Source organism: Pectinophora gossypiella, chromosome 8 (assembly GCF_024362695.1).
Source record: "Pectinophora gossypiella chromosome 8, ilPecGoss1.1, whole genome shotgun sequence".
Lineage (NCBI taxonomy): Eukaryota > Metazoa > Arthropoda > Insecta > Lepidoptera > Gelechiidae > Pectinophora > Pectinophora gossypiella.
Window position 1 is genome coordinate 4,213,310 of NC_065411.1, and position 18,743 is coordinate 4,232,052.

The 18,743-nt window shown below is 41.0% G+C and overlaps 1 protein-coding gene across 1 annotated transcript; it reads left to right on the forward strand.

Moving 5' to 3' along the window:
* Positions 1–1,519: 1,519 nt before the first annotated feature.
* Positions 1,520–18,347, forward strand: LOC126368860 (WD repeat-containing protein 3). The gene is made up of 16 exons (XM_050013053.1): positions 1,520–1,775; positions 1,910–2,119; positions 7,124–7,321; positions 8,345–8,518; positions 9,036–9,232; positions 9,599–9,819; positions 10,670–10,790; positions 11,364–11,565; positions 12,556–12,645; positions 13,573–13,710; positions 14,124–14,393; positions 15,073–15,237; positions 15,579–15,644; positions 16,437–16,597; positions 17,193–17,415; positions 18,131–18,347. Exons 1-16 carry the CDS (start codon positions 1,605–1,607, stop codon positions 18,293–18,295), a joined length of 2,772 nt encoding a protein of 923 aa, XP_049869010.1. The 5' UTR covers positions 1,520–1,604; the 3' UTR covers positions 18,296–18,347.
* The last annotated feature ends 396 nt before the right edge of the window (positions 18,348–18,743 follow it).

Genomic DNA, 18,743 nt, shown 5'->3' on the forward strand with positions numbered 1-18,743 from the left:
ACAACCGAATATGGTTTATGAGTTACTTGAGCGAAAGAACCAATATAAAGTTTATTTATTAGTAATACATACAATTAGTTTTATATTGAGTAAGATCAAGATGCCTAAGTCACAGTACACCCGAAAGTTTCGTGATTGTTGGTTACGTGACCCAGTTTTAAAGGATTGGTTGCAAATAGTCGAAAGCACTGGTGGTCCAGTTACTAAGTGCAAATTATGTGGTATATTATTAAGGAATCATTATTAATAATAATTGGATAATTTACCCTGTCTCTAGCACGTTTTTGCCTACGACGCGGCGCTAAAGAGGGGGAAAAAACATCCCACGATCTGACTGCACTGATTCGGCTTTGGGTTATCTAGTGAAATTCTGGTGGTTTGAGAGACCGCTCAGTTTTAGTGGTTTCTGGTGGTTTGCACGGCCGCATTTGGTGGGCTGGTAAAAATAAAGTTGGCAACACTGTGCTGACTGCTGTTGGCTGTTGGATTATCAAAGGATTATCACCATGTTGCAAATTTAAAGATTTCAATTTTTTATTCAGTACCATTTTGATTATTTACGCTTATTGTTTAATTTTAAACCGCACTAATTCAACATTAAATAAATACATTTGTCTGATATAAAAGAAAGGATAAAGAAGAGATACAAGGGGTGTTTTTGGCGGGAGGCGGGAACGGGACAGTTGCTTTCTTCATTGAATAATCTAAATAATTAATACGAAGTGGTGTTTTGTGGTTAATGATCGCATTAAGTTAGTCGGAAGACATTCGCGAGTGTTATTATATTGGAGTATTCAATAAACAAAGTGTATCTGCCTATTTTCGCTTCGTGTCAGGAAGCCGCTTCATAACTTAAAAGTTTATGCGGACTTTTGAGTTAATTCGTTTGGGGTTCGGAGTAGGAGTCTACTCCGAGGGTGGGGGCTTAGGTTTCATCATCATCACCTTTCACCATTTCATTAATCATCAAGAAAAAAATACGTCAGACATGGCTGTATGGGCATAGTTCCCTTTGCCTTACCCTTCGGGGAAAACCAAACCAAAAAAAAAAAAAAAAAGAGATACAAGGCCAAAAACAGTAAAAACGCAAAGCTGGGCTTTTTGGCGGGAAACGGGAACGGGACAGTTGCTTTCTTCATTGAGTAATCTAAATAATTAATACGAAGTGGTGTTTTGTGGTTAATGATCGCATTAAGTTAGTCGGAAGACATTCGCGAGTGTTATTATATTGGAGTATTCAATAAACAAAGTGTATCTGCCTATTTTCGCTTCGTGTCAGGAAGCCGCTTCATAACTCAAAAGTTTATGCGGACTTTTGAGTTAATTCGTTTGGGGTTCGGAGTAGGAGTCTACTCCGAGGGTGGGGGCTTAGGTTTCATCATCATCACCTTTCATCATTTCATTAATCATCAAGAAAAAAAATACGTAAGACATGGCTGTATGGGCATAGTTCCCTTTGCCTTACCCTTCGGGGAAAACTAAAACAAAAAAAAAAAAAAAAAAAAACGCAAAGCTGTCATATTTGACAATTCCAAACAAAACAATGTGGATGGGGTGCACATGTTGATATTTGGTTTGGTTATTTTGGATCTAAATTGTGAATTATGGGCCTTACAAAGCAATATTTGCGTTATGTCCCTAGTGGCACTTTCAATGTAATTGCTAGTGCAGACTGTAACAGCACACATGTGTCGTTAAATGGAATAAGTGGCAGATACATTGCTGTCGGTGGCTGTGAACATGTTATTATTTGGGATATGAGGCTTGGAGAGAAGGTAAGACCCTAAAGGCATATCAAAAATAAAAATAAACTAATATACTACCACATAGAACAAAAATATCTTTATGTTGATACTTTTTAAGGTTCTTAAATTTCAACCTGATCTACCCTATTTGATCTTATTTTTAGGCCCAAGTGTTACCAGGCGAGAATGTAGTGGTTTCTCAAATCGCGGCGAGTCCATCAGGGAATCATGTTGCCGTCGGATACGTGGATGGGAACATCAATGTGTTTGAGCTGGTAAACAACGAAGTTGTCTGTGTATTTGCCGGACACAAGTCAGCTGTTACTTGTTTGCAGTATGATGAGCACGGACATCGCTTGCTGTCTGGATCTAAGGTATAAATATTATGGTTATACATTAATTATAAGTTTAAAGAAAAAAAGAAAACATTCAGCATAAACAATGTTAACAAAAATAAGTAAAATATATATAAAATATTTATAATAATGGTTACTGTCATATACATGAGTTTAGGTATGTGGTAGGTATTGTGGGTAGATACTTGTTTCTCTTATTGACAAATAAGATTAGTTAAGTAGTGGGTAGTTTTGGATTGACTCATTGTATTTTGCTACACAGCTCAATAAACATGCGATTACCAAATTTCGTGTTTTAATGTGAATTAAGGACATATTATTGGCGACGAGGAAGTAAACTAGTGAAAATGGACCGAAAATCAGTGAAGTTCAGTGAATTTAGTCCACAAACAGATAATTGGGACAATTACATCGACAGACTAAAGTTTTGTTTTGAGGCAAATGGAATCGTAATAGACAATGTCAAGCGCGCAAATTTTTTTACTGTGTGTGGTTCGCAAGTGTTTGAAACGTTATTAGCACTAATTACGCCTCGCAAAGCTACAGAAGTCACATTTAATGAGGCCGTAGAAATTCTAACCAAACATTACAGCCCGAAACCAAATGAGATATCTATGTCATATAAGTTTTATAAGCGTGACCAAAATCGTGGCGAATCGAGTGCCGAGTACATTACTCAACTTCGAAAGATCAGTGCGGGCTGCAATTTTAGTGATTTGGAACGTATGTTACGTGACAGACTTGTGTGTGGTATGCGAGATGACCGATTACAGTACGAACTATTAAAGCGAGACAATCTGACTTATAAAGATGTAGTCGAAGCTATGCAATCAGCGGAGAGTGCGGGTAAAGATGTGAGGATGATACACGCGGGTCACGCCGTCAGCGGCGGCGACGCGCCGACGCCGCGCCCCGCCGACCCGCCGGCCGCGGCCGCGCCGCCGCCGGAGCCCATGGACATCAACGCGCTGCGCCCGCGCCCCGCGCCGCGCACCGCCAGCACCGCTGCCAGCCTAGCCCCGCAACCCGCGACGCGCCTTTGCTATCGGTGTGGAGATCGACACGGTGGCGAGTGCCGATTTGTCAATGTGACGTGTCGATATTGCAATAAAAAAGGACACATAGAAAAAATCTGTATTTCAAAAAAAAACGCGAGTAAAATGAACTTCACGGAAGAGGACAGATACGCTTTAAACGGCATTTATACTGTACAGACAACGAGTCGGGTCCCACCCTTCGAGATACGGGTTTTGATGGCAGGTGAACCTGTCACTCTGCAGGTCGACACGGGTGCCTGCTACACGCTGATAAACGAACACACTTGGCGCCAATTACAGCCGCGCCTGCTGCCGTCGCGCCGCCTCGAGGCCGCGCCATTACTTCTGCGCACGTGGACTAACGCACCCGTACATCTACTCGGCCGGACAGTGCTACCAGTGCGATATAAGGACATTGACTATGAACTGTCGTTACTCGTGGCTAAGGGCAGTGGACCTAACCTGTTAGGAAGAGACTGGCTTATGCATTTAGGCATTACGATGAATATCAACTTCGTATCTAACGGAGATTATGCAGAGCTAGAAAACATAATTGCTACGCACCACGAGGTGTTCAAGGATGGTCTCGGTACCTACCGTGGAGATCCCGTAGCGATACATTTGAGACCGAACGCCACTCCAAAGTTTCTTAAGGCTCGTCCTGTTCCGTACGCCGTTAAAGACAGAGTGGAGAACGAAATCGATCGCCTGGTAGATGAGGGCGTCCTTCGACCGGTGTCTTTCTCGGAGTGGGCCACCCCTGTCGTTCCAGTCATAAAGAAGTCAGGTGAAGTGCGGTTATGCGGCGACTACCGCAGCACAGTCAACCAAGCGACGGAGTCAGATACCTATCCAATGCCTACGGCTAATGAAGTTTTTGCTGCTGTAGCTGGTGGAAAATTCTACACGACACTAGACTTAGACCGTGCCTATACGCAAGTTACCGTCAACCACGATACGGCGAAACTGTTAACTTTAAATACCTGTAAGGGTTTATACACCGTACATAGACTCGCATTTGGGGTGAAGGCCTGCCCCGGTATTTTCCAAAGGCTGATGACGGCGCTTCTAGCAGGAATTACAGGAGTCGCAGTTCTGATTGATGACATCATAATCTCTGGTCGTACCATGCCTGAGATGCTCCAACGCCTAGACACGGTCTTACAACGTATAAAAGAAGCGGGATTACGCCTTAATAAAAACAAGTGCAGGTTCGCCAAGGAGAAAGTTGAATTTTTGGGATTCATTATTGATGCTGAGGGTATTCATCCATCACCAAGCAAAGTTGAATCTATAACGAACACTCCAGAACCCCAGAATGTCCAAGAATTACAAGCTTTTCTCGGATTGTATAATTTTTACGAAAGATTTATAGCTCACAAGGCCACCATACTCGAGCCGCTACACCGACTTTTAGATAAGACATATGTATGGCGTTGGTCAGAACGGGAACAAAGAGCTTTCGATCACGCTAAAAAGGCACTGACATTCGATACCACACTAGTACATTACGATTTAAACAAACCTCTGATACTGACATGCGATAGCTCAGAATACGGCGTGGGAGCCGTATTGTCACACGTGATGGATGACGGTAGAGAGCGTCCTGTTGCTATGAGTTCCAGAACTTTGCATTCAGCAGAAAGGCGTTACTCTCAACTAGACAAGGAAGCTACAGCAATTTTGTTTGGGATTCAAAAATTTCACAATTATTTAACAGGAAGATCTTTTACCGTAGTTACAGATCATAAGCCTCTCCTTGGTATATTCGATCCCAAAAGGCAGATACCGAACATCTTGTCGCCGCGCTTAACCAGAATTGCAATCGCGCTGACATCACACGATTATAACATTAGGTACAAACCTGGCTCACAAATAGGGAGTGCTGATAGCTTAAGCAGATGGCCACAACCTGTTCCCGACCGATCTGAAAACGAACCTACTGAAGTTTTGCTTATGGCAGAAAAACCCGAAGATTTCCCTTTTGACGCAGAAGATATTGCGGCTGAAACAGCGAAAGACAAAACACTATCCCGAGTAATACATTGCGTACAGCGAGGCTGGCCTGCTAAGGTTAGAGAGCCGGACCTACATACTTACTGGTTACACCGCACTGAACTGTCTTTGCAAGACGGATGTCTGCTGCTGGGAAACCGTGTAGTGGTGCCCCCACCGCTACGTACAGGTACTTTACAAGCGCTTCATAAGACTCACAGTGGTATTGTACAGACGAAAGCGCTCGCTAGAAGTTACATTTGGTGGCCATATTTAAATGAAGACGTAGAGTCGCTCGTGGGTCAATGCAACAAATGTCTTGAGAACCGTCACATGCCTCCGCGATCTCAACATGAATGGATCACACCTACCAGACCGTGGTCGAGAATACATATGGACTTCGCCGGTCCTTTCCGAAATAAGAACTTTTTGATCATTGTCGATGCATATTCTAGATGGCCCGAGGTGTTTATGGTTAACAACACCACCTCTGCAACGGTAATTAAATACTTACGGATGGTATTTGCGACACACGGATTATGCGAGGTAATGGTTTCCGATAATGGAACTGCTTTTGTGTCTGAAGAAATGAAGCAATTTCTACATGCTAATAAGATAAGGCATATTACAACGGCACCTTACCACCCTGCTACCAATGGGTTAGCGGAGAGGATGGTTCAGACAGTTAAAGACAAAATACGAAAGATGGACGATTTGACATGGGAAGTGAAAATTCCGAACATGCTACTGAGTCTTCGTGCGACGCCATGTGCTGGAACGCATCAAAGTCCCGCGGAGCTATTGATGAATCGGAAACTACGAACGTTATTGGACGTAATTCATCCGGACCACATTCAACATAAAAGAACTGAACAGCAAATCATAGAAAATAATCAGAAGAAGAACAGAGAATCGGACATAGGCCATAGAGTAATGTACAGAAATTTTACAAATGGTCCGAAATGGTTACCAGGCCAGATATTGGACAAAACTGGCCCCTCTAGTTACAAAGTGGAAACTGAAGATGGCTCCATTGTCAACAGGCATATTGATCAACTTATAAAAATTGCATCAGAGTCTCGAAGGCCACAAGAAGAAAAGGGGGAGATAAGTAACAAGGATAAGTCATCGTCTATTGAAGAGCCTGATCAAATTATAGAAATTCCTAGTGATGACTTGTGGGCGGAGATCCTAGGAATACCTAGAACTTGAGTTAATTAGGTCCTTTAATAAACAGTTAATGTGAGGATGATTGTCTTTAGTGTAATTATAAATAATATTCTATGTTTCATTAAGTTACAGAATTTATAATTAGAGATAAATGTTTTGGTTAATATTACTGCAAGAATGTCATTTGTTTAGTTGTCATATAAATACTGATTATGTTTACTTGGGGGAAAGGTATGTCATATACATGAGTTTAGGTATGTGGTAGGTATTGTGGGTAGATACTTGTTTCTCTTATTGACAAATAAGATTAGTTAAGTAGTGGGTAGTTTTGGATTGACTCATTGTATTTTGCTACACAGCTCAATAAACATGCGATTACCAAATTTCGTGTTTTAATGTGAATTAAGGACATATTAGTTACTTTGTAAAATTAGATAAATGTGCACACTAGAAAAAAGCTCTAAATTCAATCTTTTTCACTTTAAAGTGTATGCACTTAATAATTTTTTAATGTATTTTATGAATTGAATTTGTAGTGATATTTATTTATTATAACAATTATAATTATGTGTATTATTATTATGTAGTTTATGTAGTCGAAAGTGTATTTATTTTTATATGCACAAGTATTCCCATGCTGCACTATCCCGCTATATTACTTAATATTCAATATCTCCTATACTTAAAGGTTGCCTGGAAGAGATTGCTACTTAGCAATAAGGCCGCCTATTGTACTAATTCTATTTCTCTTTTGTTTTGTATTTTTTCCTGTTTGTGCAATAAAGTATTTGTTATGTTATGTTATGAATTGAAATTTCAGGACACTGAAGTAATTCTCTGGGATGTAGTTGCAGAGACTGGTGTGGCTCGGTTCAGTGGTCACAAGGGAGCTATAACCAGTGTTTTGTTTGTCAACGGCAAGAACTGTGTGGTCAGTGCTTCTAAGGATACCTTTGTGAAGTTCTGGGATATTGAAACTAAACATTGCTTTAAGACACTGGGTGGACATCAGATGGAGGTATGTATATTTAATAATGATTTTTCTAAATATAGTTGCCTACCATTTTAACTGTATATGATTAAATAGTCAATTGAAAAGGTGGGCCGATGAAATAACTTCAATGGCTGGGAACACCAAGACCTGGATCAAATTAAATATCAATTTTAATTTCAAAGCCTTTTATTTAACTAAACACATAGAACAGGTTTACAATGATAAAATAAATAAATATAATTCTTAAGTACTAACAGTCCCCTGTGTAATGTGTTGTATGAAACAATGGCTTCCTCTAGCAATTTCCTTGCATGTCTGTTTCTTGCTCTTCTTAGCAATAGTGGACCTGCTATTTTCTTCAGATCATCTGACCCTCTTCACATCTGTCAGCCATTTTTTCTTTTGGTGTAGTGGACCAGATTAGTGCACAACAGAAAGAATGGAGAAAAATAGAGAAGGCCTTTGCCAGAGAGCACACAGATTTGGTTAATGTAGATTAAAAAAAGTATTAAATTATGTAAATTGTATTTCTTATTTAAGGCTACAAATAAATGAAAATGTACATATAATATTAGTAGGTACAGTCAGTGCATTAACACACAAGACTTATTAGGGAATAGGCTACTTGACAATCTAGTCAAATAAGATTTTTTTTTTTGGGAGAAAGGTTTTTTGGGAGTTTATAATTTATAAAAAAAAATATGGATGAACTGTTCTGTAGTAAAACTGGTCAAACATGGTACTCATTGAACTTAATTCATAAATAAAATTCAAAAATGAATCGAGATGTAAATCTAGATATTTTTGATCCAGTCAAATATTGTTAGGGCATGTTGTTATTTATGATTGTTCTGACCTCCTTGTTGTGTCTTACCCCCACAGGTCTACTGAAACATATTTCTTTTATTAAAAAGCTAGTATACAGTACAATAACCTGTGTACAGTAAATTTATAAAATTAAACAATCTTTTGTTTTAAATTATTTTTCTCTTATTTATCAAGTATGCATTGTTGGTACAAATGTTTTTATTATTTATTATTCATCAGGTATGGTCAGCAGTACTATTGAAAGAAGAGAGGTACTTGGTGACAGGCAGTATGGACCAGGAGCTGAGAGTGTGGAAACTAAACTGGACAGCCGATGTGAAGGACGAAGACAAATTGGCGCAGCAGCTCGAAATCGTTAAACTTGAGGAGACTGATAATGTTGAAGACAGTTCTGTGAGTTTTACAGACTTTTTATTTTGATCTATTCTATTTCAATATTTTTTTTTAAATATTTTTTATTTTACTTGTTGCAAACTACACTGCAGTTGTACAAGTGTATTATATCCTAGATAAGCTCGCCATTAGAATAAGTTTCTCCTGTAAATGTCTTGTAATTTAGTAGGCAATAAAATGTTTTTTGGGTTTGCAACATTCTCTGTTAAGTTTTAGCAGTAGTACTGCAGTGTTTTAGTATGGTATATTAACTGAATGTATTATGGATAATTTTGCTGACTAATAATTTATTCAATGACATATTTTTTGGAAAGCTTTACAAAATTTATAAATGTTAGTAACTGATGATCTAAAACGGGTTCCGCGAATCATATTGAGGGTTTCAACCAGTAACCATCAGACGATGTTTCACGTAGATAGAATTTGTTGCGTCTATTGGTCAAAGCCGATATAATTAGCGCCGCGACCAAACCGCCCGTACTGTCCGTGCGAATTGAAAGTGATTTTAAACTTACAGGTGTTACAATGTCATCAAGTGGGCACATTAATAAGAGGAGGCAAAGGCCGCGTAGTGGGCCTCACAACAGACTTAGGGCAAACAGTGTTGGCGTGTTTTGGCACAGACTCTTTGCTAGAGTTGTTCGAATTCTGCTCAGACCAAGAGGCGAAGGTGCGGATGGACAAACGGATAAAGAAACAGCGGAAAAAACTGGCGTGAGTACTTTGGCTCTTGTCCCTTTGTAATAAAGTAAATGTTAGGATTATTCTTCATCACATTTTGCCTTTAATAGTGCTGAAAAGAACTGGATCTGGAGAAGATCTGGATTGTTTTAAAGTTTATAAGTTCTTTTCAGATTAAAATACTTCACCTAACTAGATTTTCACTTTAAAACAAATGAACTATAATAACTAGTTTGTCTATCTATTCTATACAGTCTGTAGTCTGTATCCACTTACTGCTCCTTCTATTTAGAGCTCTCTCTTTCTTCCTTTTTTTTGATTCTTGACTCTAAAGAACTTATTACATAATTGCCATAAAATTGAGGTTATTGTTAACTAATTACATTTTTTTTTGCACAGAAAGCTCAAAGAAATCGGAGAAGCGGATCCAGAAAGCACCGAAATAGCAGAACTTTTGACCCTAACAGATGAAGTGAAGAGAATGACGTCTATCAAACTAGAATCGAAGATAAAATCCTCTACGTTACTGCTGGGCACTACGGGAGAACTTCGTGTGGGAGTTACACTAGCTAACAACACTGTTGAATTGCATAGTTTGAAAATGGGTGACGGAAGTGAGGGTATGTTTTCGTTTATAATACGACACGCACAACAACAACACACACACACACACACACAACATAACACATACACACACAACATAACACACACACACATACACACACACAACAACAACAAATAACTACATTTATATTCAAGTAACACAGATTTTCATTGGTTACTATCAGAACTTATAGACTAATAGTTAATACATTCTCCCCCTAGCGTTATACCGTTTTCACAGGGTCCGCTTACCTAACCTGAAGATTTGACAGGTTCGGTTTTTTACAGAAGCAACTGCCTGTCTGACTTTCCAACGCGCGAAGGGAAAGTCAGCCTAACACAGGTTAAGTCACATATCTCATAGGTTTAGGTCCGCGCTGCATTCGAACTTGCGACCTTACAGTGAGAGTCAAGCGTTCTTCCAAATGCAAAAATACATAAAACAACTAATGGAATTTATGCACGTAACTCACCGGCGCACTAGCATCCCACTTGCAATAACACAGCAGCGACTTACGACAACCAGGCCAGCTCGCCACCATCCCAAGGATGCTATTGGAGCCGTTTATGATTAGCCCACCTCTGCTTAACCCACCGGGCAATAGGTGTGATTTTATGAATGTATTATAAATAATTGTAGCGAACGGAGCACCCCTCGACAAACATTGCAAAATCACAATCACTTTAGTTCGTAGTCGTTACATAAGTCGTGTCAGGGGCGGCTCAATAGTAACCCTGACACCAGGGTTGATAAGGTTGGTAATCCACCTCACAACCCACACGAGAGAAGAAGACAAAACACATGAACTTTAAAGTTCACCACAACTCTTTGGTGGCAAGTGACTAGGTACAATGTCGTGTTTCCAGTGAAATGTCTGAAGCAAGTGACGCAGCCGGGCCACCAGAAGGACCCGCGCTGCGTGGCCATCAGCTCGGACAACCTGGCGGTGCTCTCCGCCTCCGCTGATTGCATCAAACTATGGAACAGGTATGTTCTTGCTTGTATGCTGCACTAAGACTGAATTAGTTGGTTAGTTAGTTTATTTGGTCCTACCAGTAAGTCTATCGGGAAAGAAATTCCCAGTAGTTTAAGTAAGACTACTCGGACAACAACAACAAAACAGCAAATCATCATAACACACTTAATTAATAATAATAATAACAAAATTTAACTTTAACATACATACATACATAAACTCACGCCCGTAATCCCTAATGGGGTGGGCAGAACCACAAGTAATCAAAGACAACTTGCAGCCAATGTTGATACGAAGTCATAGAAGAACAGCATAGAAGCAATTTAACATTAAGAAAGATACATTTTAGCAGGTAATTTAACAAGATACGTTTGCCAACAAAATGTTTCACACAAGCGGAGCGAATACGGAATCAACCAATCACAACGAGCTAGAGAGAGAAGACGCCTTATCGCTGTCTCCCTCGCGGTGATTGGTCGATTCTTGCACATCTCCGCTTATCTCCGTTTCGCTTCGCTTAAGTGGAAATCTACCCTAGCATTATTTTGAATAGCTAGCGGTACAAATTAAGTGTAACTTTCTAGATCGAACCAGACATGCCTCCGCACAGTGGCAGCGCCTTGCGGGCGGCCAGTGAGCGTGTGCTTCGCGCCGGGAGACAGGCACGCCCTAGCGGGGTGCGCAGACGGCGCGCTGCTCGTCATAGATATGAATGTGGGCAGAGTGCTCGAGCAGATCCCCGCGCATACTGCTGAGTGCTCCAGTGTTGGACTCACGCCCGATATGGTAAGCACATTCAGTGCTATAACATAATAGTACCTATGTAACAGCCTAACCTTCTATGAGCCTAAGCTTCTATGCTGTTCTGGGAGCAAATAAAAAACATAGAACACGTTCAGCTGCTTGTCTTCCCGGGCATGTCATAAAAACCGACAGAGGGATTGCGTCCTCTAACATGATGGACTAATGTTATGGGCGATAGGCTGATCCCTTATCACCATAAGGTTCATCATATCCATCTTAGGACTTCGTATCATCAGTGGCTGCAAGTTGTCTTTGATTACTTGTGGCTCTGCCCACCCCATTTGGGATTACGGGCGTGAGTTTATGTATGTATGTATGTATGTAACAGCCTAACAGGTATATTAGGACACTGTTAGGGCAAGTGTTTCTGTCACTGTAACTACCTCCGCAGTCCAGTGGTTGAGCTTTGGGCTCACGATCCCGAGGTTCCAGGTTCGATTCCCGTTTGGTTAGGACAGTACTGATTGATCACTAAATTATCCAAAAGTAAGATGATACGTGTTTCGGAAGGCACGTTAAGCTGTTGGTTACTTACTGATGTAAGTAAGTAGTTGTTCGATGAGCTATGTCATGGGCCTTTGGCGGCTCAATAGTAACCCTGACACCAGGGTTGATGAGGTTGGTATTCCACCTCACAACCCAAACGATAGAAGAAGACTGGCACAAAATACTTTTATTTTTTAACTAGCAGCCCGTCCGCGACTTCGTCCGGGTGGAGTTCTAATCTCATGCTTGTAACTTCAAAAATGACAAGGTTTCATACAAACTGTCTTCCCCTTTTTTAACCCTTTAGGGGATTAAATTCCAAAAATCCGTTCTTAATTCTTATTTACATCATTTGAGGAAGCTTTTCGCGAAATCTTGCTTCTAACTTCAAAAATGATAACATTTAGAGTTCCCAAGAATAGAATAAGTATGCATTTGCTAGGTAAAGCGTGTGCGATTATGTACAATTGCTTGCTTTATTTTCAGAGAGGTTGCTACTCTGGTGGAGCTGACAAAACAGTGAAACTTTGGCAGTTTGAATTAATTGAGGACCCAACGGGAGAGTCCAAAGCTAAGGTAAGAAATAATTTGGTTAAATTCCAAGAAGATAAATTTATCATCAATCATCTCCTTGGGGGTTAAAATGGCCACATCGAAGCAATTTATCTAAGAAAGCAATATTGCTATTTCACATTTGTTTGCATTGCGCACTTACTTTTATATGCGCAAATGTCAAATTGCAGTATTGCTTTCTTAGATGAAGTGGTTCGATGTGGCTATTTTAACCCCCCCTTAGCGTTATCTCGTTTTAAACATGGTCTGCTGAAGATTCGACAGACTGAGATTGAAAGGAAAAATAATGCAAAATGTAATTTGTCCCTTTTTTCAAAATACATACATAGAAGAATGGATAACATAACATTACGCCTGTATCCCCAAAGAGGTAGGGAGGGGTGTATTTATATGTTTTAAGTTCCATGTAAGGGGGCGACTCTATTGCCATTAACCGGGCACAAATCCTGTAAACCACGTGATATCAAAGGATTTCAAAACGGAGGAGGAGAACGAAATTCAAACGGGGAACGGGGAATTTCAAATTGGGGGACTCTATATTTTATTTTACTAAGCTATTTTGCGTTTTGCCTCTTACTTTTTGGTGCGAACAGCAAAGAACAGCAACTGTCTACCGTTGTCTGATTTTCCAATTCGTTATAATCTGGGAGCCTTCAAGGCTAGAGTGAATAAGCATTTGCTGGATAAGCGTGATGTATCCTAGACCACATCGTCACTTACCGTCAGGTGAGATTGTGGTCGATCGCGACTCTATTTTATTTATAAAAAAAAGCTTAAGATCGGTGTGAATTTCTACCCATATAATTATTTATTGTTTTATTTATAACATGGTTTACTAACATGGTTGTACTTAATTAAGAGACTTTTTGTAATTATTTCTTTTTATTTTGGTGCAATAAAGTGTATTTGTATTTGTATGGTTTGTTCCAGGTACTATCCCTGCTACACACAAGAACGTTGGAACTAGAAGAGGCGGTGACAGCTGTCAGAATTAGTCCAAATAATAAGTTTATAGCAGTCGCTCTACTGGATTCCACTGTCAAGATATTTTTCTTGGATACTTTTAAGGTAAAGTAACATATGAAAACCATCACAACTTACAACTCCTTATAAACACAGTAAAAACAACAACAATAATAAGATAACTTATCGCTAACAAGCAATTTCATCCAGGCCCCGTTATATGTGTTTGTCATTTACATGTAAGATTAATTCTTTCAAATATTTTTCCTCCCAGACGACGCCATGAGCCGAGGTTCGCGCCCAACTGGGCACCCTCAGGCCTGTTGTCTTAAACGTTGTACCGGGTGAGAGCCTTCAGCGCTCCCTATTTGTCCGCCCAAGTAGTTAATGCCATCTGCGGCAAATCTACAATAAATCACGTCAAAAAAAAAAATAGGCTTAGAAGGCAAAAGACATAGCGTATTATGTCTACGTATAACCGTCTGATCAATTCTTCTAACATATTTTTTTTATTGCAGTTCTATTTATCCCTATACGGGCACAAACTCCCAGTGCTAAGTATGGACATATCGTACGACTCGAACATAATCGCGACTGGCTCAGCTGATCGAAACGTCAAAATCTGGGGCATGGACTTTGGAGATTGTCACAAGTCAATCTTTGCGCACAATGACTCCGTGACGTCACTGCAGTTTGTCCCCTCTACGCATTACTTCTTCACTACCTCAAAGGATGGCAAAGTCAAGCAATGGGATGCAGATAGTTATGATAATATTATTACTTTGAATGTAAGTGTTATGTTCCAAGTTACGAGTTACGTTGGATATTTAGATTTATCTTATTGACTGATTTATCTTCCTTTCGCTATGCTATTATAAACTGAACTGAATCGTGTTAGATACTATTTTACTACACATACTCCGAAAGTGCCTTATTCCTTTTTTTTAAAAAGGGGACAGAAAGTACGGCAATATTGTCGTACAAATAAGCAGGAAGGAAAAGTGCATGAAAATTTATTACACATCCTCTTTTTTACTTAATAATATTTTTGACAAAATCTGTAGAAACTCAATTTAACACATTCACTGTGTAATTGAAAATTAGATATCAACCTCTTCCGTACAATGTTATTTCGATAAACACATTGGAATTTATGTACATAGAGACACTACGCCAAGAAAATGTCCCCACATATGGGACATCCATGTATGAGTTTGAAAATTGCCTAATATATGCAATATAATAAATATGCAAATATGCAAGTGGAGATCCTTGGGGGAGGCCTATGCCCAGCAGTGGGCGTCGTACGGCTAATGAACATACAGTGAACGTGTTACAAATACAAAAAAAATATGTGCGGGACTCTATTATTGTAGACTTGGCGATCCGACAACGCCTTAGTTCATAATTCCATACCGACTGTGCCATAGCTTGGTGCAGGTAATGTAACGGTGTTATTATGTACAGGGCCACGCAGGCGAGTGCTGGGGGCTGAGCGTGGGCGCGGGCGGGCTGCACGTGGCCTCGTGCGGCGCCGACCGCGCGCTGCGCCTGTACTGCCGCAGCGACGAGCCGCTCGTGCTGGGGGACCAGGATGAGGAGCAGGAGGGGCTGGCTACCGGGGACCAACATGTATGTACATATCAACTAGATGGTGCGTAGTGCGCTCGCTGAGTATACAGCCTTTAGTGAACATCAATTTGGCGGCCATTTTGTTATTCCACCATTTTGTTTTTTGTTAGCCATAGAATTCGACCAAGATACATTATGCGAAGTAAAGGGAGTTCTCGGCGCTCCCCATTTGTCCAGGCAAGTAGTTAATGCCATAAACGGCAAATCTCTTCAAAAACTCACTTCAAAAAAGGTAAAAGACGCGGACATGCTCCAGTTCCATGCTCCATCTGACTTATATTTATTTATTTTTATTTGACTGTATTAAGCAAATACCTTAAAGCGTTTTTTATTTCTTACAGGCTCCAGTTCCCGGCCTGCCTGGATTAAATATGCCCACAAAGAAAACTATCGGCGCCGAGAAAGCTGTAAGTATAAATTTTGTAATATTTTTGTTTCTGTATAATTCAAAGCAAATCCAATATTTATTTGTGCATTGAATGCGTTGAAGTTTGCATCCACCCGATCACACAGAAATTCATAAAAACTTTGGGCTCTTGATACGTAACCCTCTCGGTACCCCCTCTATCGATTGAGCCATATGTCCCTTCCATACATTTTAGATTTAGTACCCATACTCGCCACCGACGCTCTTTTTTGTAGTGTACCGTATATTGTCACTTTTCGCACTAGATGTCGCTAGCCGTATAAGCTTACATGTGGAAATCAGCGCCATCTAGTGACAGTGTGTCGTATCATTATGAACTCTGATATTTAGTACAAATGCCCGCCACGGGTGCTCTAATCGCGTGCGTTTTAGCAGCAATTTTGTAGTATGGCGAGGGACCGTCGTACTTCATGATTGATCATGAACCGTGGTAGCCCAGTTGGAAGAACGCTTCACTCTCACTGTGAGGTCGCAGTTACGGGGCTAAACCAATGATTTTCCAATATGTTTTCGAATTCATGTTTGGATCATAATTGATTATCACGTGCTCAGTGGTGAAGGGAAACATCGTGAAGAAACCCACGTTCCAAGAAATACGTTCTGGATGCGTGACTGCTTTCCCTTTGCAAGTTGGAAGGTCAGGCAGGCTTCTGTAAAAAACCGGACCTGTCAAATGTTAAGGTTAGGTAAGCGGACCCTGTTACAACGGGATAACTATATAGAGATTAGTTACTCCATGATTGAGTTTAAATAATCTGGTTGTTATTTCCAGGCGGACTCGATAATGGAATGTCTGTCGGTGGGTGCGGAGTACAAGACGCAGCTAGCCGAGGCGCGCGGGCAGCCGGTGCAGGTGCCCGTGTTGATGGCGGCCTACAACTGCGCCACGCCGGAGGACTTCCTGGTTGAAACCATCGCCAGGATACGGTCCAGGTACGAAAATTGGCACGAGATATATACGGATATAAGAATGATTATTATACCGGATACGGATAATAAATTATTTCGGATTATCCGTTAGTTTCGGATAATTTCAGTTACGGATATTATTTTTTTAAGGAATTTCAAAAGTAAAGTACAAATAGGTACCTAATAAAGTGGTTTTATTTGTAACGACAAGTTATATATGTTATGACGACAAAGTTAGACAAAAACAAATAATGCGCGCGGCTTGTGTGTCGGCACTGGCAGCGGCCAAAACCGTCATAACATGTCTCAATTAGGCTCCGCCCCTATCCGACGTTATGCGAAACTTTTATTTCGGATTCGGTTACGGTTATGGATTATTTTTTATATCGGATATCCGATAGCTTCGGTTACGGTTACGGAGCTCCCTAACATCCCTGATTCGGACCACGATTCTGAGTAAGAAATTCTTCCTCTTGATTGATATCAAGAGGAATTTCCTTTCGGAAAATTACTGAAAATTTTAGCGTTTTTTTAAGGTATGTGTTTCAAAAATAAGGGCCCAGGTCTGTCACGGATTCACGCGGATTATGTTAACATTATTAATTATACTTGTTTCCAGCGATCTGGAGGAAGCCTTACTCCTGCTCCCCTTCAACGTGGCGTGCGAGTTAGTCCGCATGTTGCCCACACTGCTGGACCGCGGCGACCGCGCCGAGCTGTTCTGCCGGCTCGCAGTGTTCCTGCTGAAAGTCCACCACGCGCCGCTCGTCGCTAACCGCGCGCTGCTCAAACACATGATCCAGATACAAGCGAAAGCTCAGATGAGGCTCAGTGAATTAAGGGTGAGTTGAAAAAAAAAAACATTTTTGACGTAAACACTTCTTCTATCGTGTGGGTTGTGAGGTGGATTACCAACCTCATCAACCCTGGTGTCCTTACTATTGAGCCGCCAAAGGCCCCTGACATGACTCATGTAACGACTACGTACTTACAACAGTACGAGTAACCGGGACCAACGGCTTAACGTGCCTTCCCAAGCACGGATCGTCATACATTCGGACAATCAGGTGATCAGCCAGTAATGTCCTAACCAAACTAGGGATCACAAAGTGATTTTTGTGATATGTCCCCACCTCCAGATCGTGAGGCCAACGCTCAACCACTGGATCACAGAGGCCGTTGCCCTTGCTCGGTGGACGTAAGCGCTTAACCTCTCATATGCCGAGATACCAGACACAATAGATTTTACATTGTGTCTGGTCGAGATCCGCGTTTCGGCGTTCGAAAGATTAATAGGCTAGTTTCCAACTAGTCAAATCAGTTTTTACATTTTGTTATAATATACATAGACTAACGTGGAAGAAGGGAAGAGAGGCTTTTGCCCTGCAGTGCTACATTGAGGGTTATTAATAATAATACATAGACTACATATACACACACAGACAAATCAAGTACCTATTTGAAATAATACACATAATACACTGAATATCCGCACCGGGGTTCAAAATTGCCGTCATTCTGCATGTAGCGGCATTAAACCTGTAATTCAATGTGCAGGACATGGTGGGCTTCAACGTGGCGGCGCTGCAGTGGGCGCGGCGGCGCGAGGAGGCGGCGGGCGCCGAACTGCTGTTCCGCGAGCCCGCAGCTGCGCGCCGCGCCCGCGACAAGCGCCGGCGCACGCGGCAAGGCGTCAAACGACCCATCGTCACTGTTACTTAGGCGCGTACATAGCATGTATTGTATCATAAATAGTAAATAATTATAATGTACACTTTTGTGCTTTATTTTACACAATTGCCTTTTGTCGGGTTTACTTTGGGAGCGTTTTCGTACGAACAATACCACCGCTATAGGTGCGAGTTGGGTCGTTATAGAAATTCATCCTTGTGCGTATACACGCGCGTATCAAATTCGTACGGAAGCACTCCCAAACTGCGATCGGCCTTAAGGTCTCCCCACAATCCTCATGCAGAGACGGTACCGGGAGCGTTCTAAAGCCGGGAGTTTTTAGGGTTCCGTACCCAAGTGTAAAAACGGAACCTTGTTACTCTCTCTGTCCTTCTGCTGTTTTTCAAAAACCGCGAAATTTTCACAGATTATGTATTTCTGTTGCCGCACTAACAACAAATACTAAAAACATAATAAAATAAATATTTAAGAGCCCTCC

Excerpts from the sequence above, each read along its gene's own strand:
- LOC126368860 (XM_050013053.1), top strand. The coding sequence starts at position 1,605 with ATGGGCCTTACAAAGCAATATTTGCGTTATGTCCCTAGTGGCACTTTC. Across the intron at positions 9,233-9,598 it reads AAACAGCGGAAAAAACTGGC|AAAGCTCAAAGAAATCGGAG; the intron begins GTGAGTACTTTG and ends TTTTTTGCACAG. Across the intron at positions 10,791-11,363 it reads TGCATCAAACTATGGAACAG|ATCGAACCAGACATGCCTCC; the intron begins GTATGTTCTTGC and ends GTAACTTTCTAG.